Source organism: Atractosteus spatula, chromosome 24 (genome assembly GCF_055471065.1).
Source record: "Atractosteus spatula isolate fAtrSpa1 chromosome 24, fAtrSpa1.hap1, whole genome shotgun sequence".
NCBI lineage: Eukaryota > Metazoa > Chordata > Actinopteri > Semionotiformes > Lepisosteidae > Atractosteus > Atractosteus spatula.
The window spans coordinates 12,027,633-12,035,466 of NC_142729.1; the positions used below are offsets into that span (position 1 = coordinate 12,027,633).

Below are 7,834 nucleotides of genomic sequence, written 5' to 3' on the forward strand. Positions count from 1 at the left end.
CACGTTTCCGTTTTTATTTCCGTATTTATTTAAAGTTTTTATTTCATGCACATGGGAGCGAAACACGGAGACGCTCGGTGTATTTTTCTCAAATTAACTTAGAACAGTTCTTAAAAATTTTTCTGTTATCTATCACGCTTTCCTGTGCTCACAAGATTACCAGCGTTCGTAGCACGTATTTCTATGCATTCCTGTGTGTACAACTTGGCATTGTTCCAAAATCACGCACATTCTCCTTCCTCTCTATTTGCTGGAGATACAGTAGCTTTTTTAAATACAATTGGTCACTTGCATCCATAGCACGCATTCCTATAGAGTGGTATAGAATTACAGAGTATCTCTTGTGTCCACTGAAGTATTAGTGCGCACTGTATCGCAGTACGTAGGCTGCGTATTCAACACGTTTAAAATACAAAATATGAAAACCCGTCTTGATTTTTCAGCGCACACGACACAGTTCCAGGGTCTTTTGGCGTACCACCTGGCGGCACTCCACATACCACTGCCGGTACGCATACCACAGTTTGAGAACCACTGGTTTAGATAACCTACCACTTGTGCTCTTTGGTTCAGAAAAGTCATCATAGCTGTCAGCAAAGCCATACACAATCTTATCCTGCAAATGTTTAATATGGTTTGAGTATGGTATCTGATTGCACATCTCCAAACTGATGCCTAAAACAAATATTTATGAGGCAGTGAAAATTGTGCACAACATTCTAAATGCAATACCATTAATTGGCTGAGGTCAGAAAACCCTGGTGTTATAAATCTTCCCTACCTTGTTGCTCCTCAGTCCTACCCTCATTCTACTTTCCTTGTTGCTACAATTATATTGTAAATGACTAATCCTGTTTGGCCATGGATATATGTTAAACCTACAATAGTTCTGGCCCTAACTCAGCATCAGGCAGTATAACAAAATATTGACCTTCGACACAAATGTAATCATTTTTGCTTCAGAACCTATAGGAGATTACTTTTTTTACCTTTCACTGAAATGTCTGAGTTTTGCCAAAAAAGACAATAGACGATAAAACAGACACTGCTTGAGGTTTCCTCCTACACCACTACCTATCTATAGCAAGTTTATTAGATCAGAAAATCAGCTCACTGACAGCTGAAAATGTTTTCTCTAATATTCTCATGGGGAATGAAAATCATTCTCTTTCTTGTTTGCTGGAGTGTTCCTACATTGCCTTCTAGCATTTTACAGCCATAATTACATTTCAGATCCCATTATAGAGTAGTTCTTCTGATATGGTCAATGGATAAGATATGGATCATAAGTAAAACTATAAACAAAAGGTTACCATTCAGCCTATTTAGCACACAGTAAAAGGTTGTGTGTTATTTTGTTCTCATTTTAAAATATTTTAAAAAAACAGAATTAATTAAAAATGTTTAACTCCTTTCTTCCTCATTCTTTCTTTGTTTTTCATAACAGTCGTTTCCTTCATTTTTCCTATATGACGCTTCATCACCTCTAGAACAAGTTTAATTAAATTTAACAGATACAGACATTGATGGACTTCCTACAGGAGCAAAGCACCTGCTCTCAGCCAAGAAACAGAACACTTCCACACCCACACACAGCTCAGGGCAGAAAAGAAAGTCAGTTAATTAACACTTTACTCATCCATGCTGTGATAGTTTTCTGAAAACTTTTTTTTTCAGAAAAAAATGGTTTATGTTTTTTTAGTTGTTCTCCATCCATCCATTTTCACCTCAACCAATTCAACGCAAGTTTGATAGTTCCTAAACCTACAGTTATCACACATTAATGGCATTTCAAATTATTACCGTAAAGGTTATTAGTTATTTCAAGGCTAACTTAATCACTTGGAGTCTGAAAAACAAGTTTTCAATTCACCTTTTCTTACTAAAGCAATGTGGTGTTAAGAAGGTTTCATTTGTTAATATACTACACTTCTCCAACCATAAAATGGTTACAATACAACAGGATTACCAATCATCGATAAAATTTAGGGAGACCACAGATAGCTCTGTCTCATCTTACCTACTGATCTAGACCAGAGGTTCTTATACTGAGCTCCATTCAGGACGTCCCTTGAAAGTACATAAAGAAAGCATGAAGCAATGTGTAGATCCATTTATAGAGATAGATAGAGATTTGATAGATAGGATAGAGAACCTAGACAGAATGATTAAACATTTATTTTATTTACTACAGAATCTGGAAACGAATAATACACATAAATTATTAAAGTAATAGCATTTACGGTAGCTAGTTGTCTATAGCAAGTAATATGTCCCTTTATCCCTCTATAGCAGAACAGGTGTTCATGGAGTCTTGGCCAATGCCTGTAATCAATATCCTCTGGTTAAAGTCTTTCTGTTTACTTCTTTGTCTTCTCTCTCTTGCCCAACGCAAAGCTGGGTTTACAACACCCAGATCATGCCATCCAAGTTCACCAAAAAAACCTGACAGCAGTCCCATGATGCATAGAGCATTTTGTGGTTTTCTTCAAATTATTCAGATCTATACATTAGGCATTGAGCATTCAAACAACTGGATTAGAACACATGAGAGGCAATATAATTAGAAAACAGAGAAATCAATCAGTCTCATGAACATATCTAGACACATAAAAACAATTAGGATATTTAAAAAAGAAAAGACAAGGTAAATTACAAGGGACCATTGAGAAACTAAAATACATGAAACTGAGAATGGTATACTGTAGGAATATAGATTACAAGTAAGAAAATAAACAGAAAAGAAGTTATATTTAGCAATTTAAAAAAAATCTTAATGCTAACGTTAATATAGATAAGATGGTCTGAGACTGGAACTAATTAGGGTCAGTGAAAGCACTCTTTAATGCCGGGGTAGTATGTTAGTTGGGAAAGAGCAAGAACCCATGGAAGGTGGAGTGGTGGTTATGATTATCAAAGATATACGTGTTTGCTGCAAGCTGGAGATAAACATTGTCTCCTATTTCGAGTTGCAGGATGGCACTATTGCTTACACTGCCGTGACCAGTATGTCCATAGGTTTCCCATAAGGTGACTATCGTCTCATTGTTTTTCATCAATCTCACCGCAGTGTTCACATTGACCTCGTGAAAGACAGTGCCAGTGAAGTAGTAAAGGCCCCTCACCAAGGCAGTGAAAATACCTGCAGAGACAGTTTTAAAAATCAGACTCTGATAGAGAAAATAAGCTGAATGTTGAATGAAATAGTTTAATAATGTGCTTTTATGACTTTTATTTACCAAAAAACTCATTTTTTTATAAGGTATCATTATTTTTAGAGATTAATTAAATAATTAAATTAATTATCTTTCAGTGGCTTCACCACACTGTAAATTGACAACTTGAGGTAAGCTTGTAAATTGACCTCCTAAATTGTGGTACCTGAGGCTGGGTTGTAACAGTTTCCAAGATTAGTTATGATTCGTCGAAACACCAGGGTGGTATCAGTGTTGAACGGTCCTGTATTTTCAGGTCCAGTTGTTCGTAAGGAAGCAGAAAAGACAATCTTTGGAAGTGCTGGAGATTAAAACAGAACAACTTTTCCAGTACAGCCAATCATTGTTATGCTTCTCTATTTTCTTACAGTTAAGGTATTGATGTATAACTGAAAAACAATATCAAAATTGTCATGTTGTCAAGATATCCTCTTTGTTGCTTGTGCATTGGAGTGCCACTTCTTTATCACCTGATTCAAATTCAATATACTACTCAAGACAAAACTGCTATTTAATAGTTAGTGTGACATACGTATAAGGTATTTTAAGATTATACACTGTGAAATGTTGTGCTTTAGCACTGGAGAAAGTGAATGATATAAAAAGGTTTTATACCGTCTGACTATTTTTTCTCTCTCACATTGTAGTACTTTCTAAAAAGAACCTAAGTTTCCCTGTTTTAATGTGCTGTCCCATGTGCAAGTGTTTAGGTCTAATAAGTTTTGAGTGTGAAACACTTCATCAGTGTTTGATGTTTTGGTGTGTACAGTTAAAAAACTTTTTGATCATTTTGAAAACTTTCAGATTAGCACTGGCCTCCTGCATTGAAACCTATAGCAACATCTTCAGAAAATTTTTACATTCATAGTTATTATTAGAGATGTATTTACTATATACAATGAAGAAAATCTCTTTATATTGCCATATTTTACATTTCTTTAAATTTTAAAAACATATTATAATCTTAAATAAGCCAAGATGTTCTCAGATCTCTTAACTAATTTAAATATTTTATGTTCATCATTGTACCTAGTTAACCTTCTATTTCTGTCTGTTTCTGACATTCAATAAAACTCAGATATAATAAACATGCTACAAATATGTATTTAAAGTAATAATAAATCAGAATACATTTTAGTTGAGTGTAAGCAATCCCAGGAAAGATCCTGTAAGTAATACAACTACAGAGAAAATAATGCATCCTTCTGAAGATTTTAGAGTAAAGGTACAGAAGACAAGATGCAGATTTGCAACAAAAATGCTATACGGTCCACTATGTAAAAAAAAAACAACAATAGTACCTTCTCTTGCCTTTTCCATTTGCTCCAGTTTGTTCTTCAGGCTGCCCAGTTCTAGGCATAAATAAAACATTGATTTAACTTCAGAAATCAAAATATTAACTACTCTTTATTCAGATTTATAGTTTGGACACACTAGACCACTACAGGAAGTATTCTTGACACACTATTCCTCGAAGACACAAAACTCAATACCATTCTGCAGCTTGTCAATCTCTCTGTAGAGATGCAGCTGCATGCTGTCCTCAGGAGCATGGAGCTGTTTCTGGGAGTCAGTCTGTACATAGCGGGAAACTTCATTCTTTGCTTTAACCGCAGACTCCATCGTTACTGGAGAAAGAAGACTCAGGAATATGTTCTCTTTGACTTCATTGAGGTACTTATAGAGTACAGCTCCCACGTCAGCCTGATGAATATTAACTGACGACTGAGGGTGTGTGAAAGTCATATCAGTATAGTATCTGTTGATGCCTCAAGCAATCTGGCATGAACAGTGCCCTTATTTTCTTTTCTTTAATAAAATATTTTAATATACAGTATAGGTTGAATCTCCAGTTTGTGTAGTGCTATCGGACATTATTTACAGAAGAGCAAGAAATGTGCTTTCATCCTTTATTAATTTCAATGCAATTGGCAATTCAGAAAGTATGAGGTTCCCCAACTCTTATATAGAATGTAGATTCAGAATGCTGTATGTGATAAAGTTACAGCAGCTGTTAATACAAATCAGCTCTTCTCTTTTTTTTCTCATTATTGTAATGATGCAAACTGACTGGAAAGGGCAATGGTTGCAGAACTGAAGGGTGAATCCACCTGCTGAGCTCTGAGCAGTCAGCTAGCAGACAGGCAAGAGTGAAACTGAATGACTGCACTGACATTAGTGTTAAGTGGAAGCTTATTCTGTTGCAAAGGGCAAGACCAGAATATAGAGTCAAGGTTGTAAGCAAGGTTTAAAGCCACGTAGGCAGTAGGAATAAACAAGCCAAGGGGAATCCAGGAAAGAAGATGAAGACATGAGCAAGGGTCAGAGCACAGAGAAGCAAAGCAAGGAATTAAGCTGAGACTAGTATCACAGCAAAGCGCAACTAGGGAATGTGTTTGACTCGAGGGAGCAAACTCACTGACTCAGTGCTGGACTAAAGCTGAAGCATTATAATAAGGACTCATAACAAGTTTGAACAGCACCAGTGGATGATCAACCTGCATGGAGAAGCGTTTGTTTGCTGTAGTGACCTTGGAGTGCGGGCTTGCTTTTCATATTTTTAACATACCCTCTCTATTTTCTTACAGATAAGGTATTGATGTGTAGCTGAAAAACAATATCAAAGCACATGTTGTCAAGAAATCCTGTCTGTTGTTTGTGCATTGAAGTGCCACTTCTTTATCACTTGATTCAAATTAAATATCCTACTCAAGACAAAACTACTATTTTAATAGTTAATAGGTTACATAAGTTTAATAGTTTAATAGGTGACATAAGGTGCCTTTTGGTACACGTGGTACAAAGTTAGGTTAAATTTCTCCAGAAATTACTTTTAATAGCTCCCATTATGCAAATAAGTAGCAACACTGGAACCTTGAATATGTGTTAGATGTTCATACTGTATGTCCCACTTCAGTTCCTCCTGTTCCACCTGGTTATAGCACCCCGGCAGGTTACCCATGACACCTCAAGCACACAATGTACAGCAGTATACACTGAATTGTTTGATCAGGAGGTTTGTGTAATTTGCATTCTTAGGGCCTCAGACTTTACGTATTAGTAGGGTTTGAGCCTCGGAAATTTGTTTATATCCAGTATTGTTCCCTATAGCCTGTTCTAGCACAGGTGGTAAAACCTTAGTTCCTCTTCCCTTACTAAAAGGATTGAATAATATACATAAATCAGGTGATCACAATTTAATAGCAAATGATAAAACTAACAACAGGAACTATCAGTGAGGATCCAGAAGTGGAAACCTACTGTACCTGTTCCTCACTAAGTGTTCCAAGAGGTGTATTTACCAACTATTACAGAATCTGCCAACTTCATTACTACTGGTATTCCTTGTTCCCTACTGACTTTTATTTTAATGACCAATTCTTTGGTCATTAAAAATTTCAGAAGCATACTGGCACACTTTTGCTTCCAGCAAATCATAGAGATGAGTGCTACACACCAGTGGTGGTAGAGGGGAGTCACCATTACCTTTAGTTTAAGCAAAATAAATTAATATATTGTGTTTTCATATGTTTAGAATATTATTTATTATTGATTTTCAGAGTCCAGCGGACAAATTACTGTGACTTAGATGGGAGTGAAATCTGCTAGAAATTTGATTTTTATCCAATATGTCTATTTAGTGATTTATGGCAAATGATGTATCTCTGTTGACAGGCCTCCTGTAATAACCATTATAAAGGTATGTCATTTCTGTCCTGGCCTGTTACACTGATAAGTTTTATTAACAGTGCATAGATCTTACCCTGACCCTGAGCAGAGATAAGGAGTGTCCAGATGAAGATGGTGATGAATGTCATTGTTGCTGTGGGTTCTGTTGCCACAAAGAGCAGCTCTCAGTCATGAAGTGTTAAACTCACAAAGCTATAAACACTCCCAGAGCACTGAAGCATATGCTGCCAATACAAAGTGTCTCTTCTATGCTCTTCTATGTCTATGTCTTCCATGGACCAGCAGTTTAGTTGTTAAAGGTGTTGTGTGAAGCAGTGAGTCTGGCTCAGGTTTGCAAAGTACCTTCCTTTTACAAATTCTGTCACAGTTATACAGTATATAAACCACTTCTTGTGTCATAGTTCAGTACCCAGTCTAGATAATCTAACACACTAATAACGTTTGCAATAATAAATTCTAACACACTATTGTAAACATTGTTTTCAGATTAAGAATTATTTTCACATTATGAATGATTTTTTATCAGTTAGGAAATATCTCTGTATCAAAAATTAGTTTCAGTGAATATTAATGTAAGTGTGTTACAGTATGTATACTCAACTCCCAAAAAACACAGTGAGTTCAGTGTCCAATCAGTGTTTTCTTTATACTCTGGGACAGTCTGGGGAGTCAGGAAAACTTGTATTTTTTAGAGTTGTTACCAGCACATCTCTCATACTATATATTTAGATCCTTACAGATACCAGGAAGAAGAATTTCTCATTTCATTTTCCCTAACAAGTGTAGTTGTGAACTGGATGGGTGAGATAAAAGTTATGTATGGGAGTGTGTTAAGATGGGAACAGCAGAACATGATCAAAATTTTAAACACCCATTCCAGGTCTCCAGCACTGTCCGTTTATCATCACTGTATTGAAAATATTCCTTAA

At 36.0% G+C, this 7,834-nt stretch overlaps 1 protein-coding gene across 1 annotated transcript; it reads right to left on the minus strand.

The window, feature by feature from the left end:
* Window positions 1–2,861: 2,861 nt before the first annotated feature.
* On the minus strand, window positions 2,862–4,838 carry LOC148815904 (complement C1q-like protein 2). Its single transcript, XM_088904758.1, has 4 exons — window positions 4,709–4,838; window positions 4,517–4,567; window positions 3,382–3,516; window positions 2,862–3,142 (listed from the first exon to the last, which is right to left on the minus strand). Exons 1-4 carry the CDS (start codon window positions 4,836–4,838, stop codon window positions 2,862–2,864), a joined length of 597 nt encoding a protein of 198 aa, XP_088760884.1.
* Window positions 4,839–7,834: the final 2,996 nt, after the last annotated feature.

Excerpts from the sequence above, each read along its gene's own strand:
- LOC148815904 (XM_088904758.1), bottom strand. The coding sequence starts at position 4,838 with ATGGAGTCTGCGGTTAAAGCAAAGAATGAAGTTTCCCGCTATGTACAG. Across the intron at positions 4,568-4,708 it reads GATTGACAAGCTGCAGAATG|AACTGGGCAGCCTGAAGAAC; the intron begins GTATTGAGTTTT and ends ATTTATGCCTAG. Across the intron at positions 3,143-3,381 it reads CTGTTACAACCCAGCCTCAG|GTATTTTCACTGCCTTGGTG; the intron begins GTACCACAATTT and ends CTGTCTCTGCAG.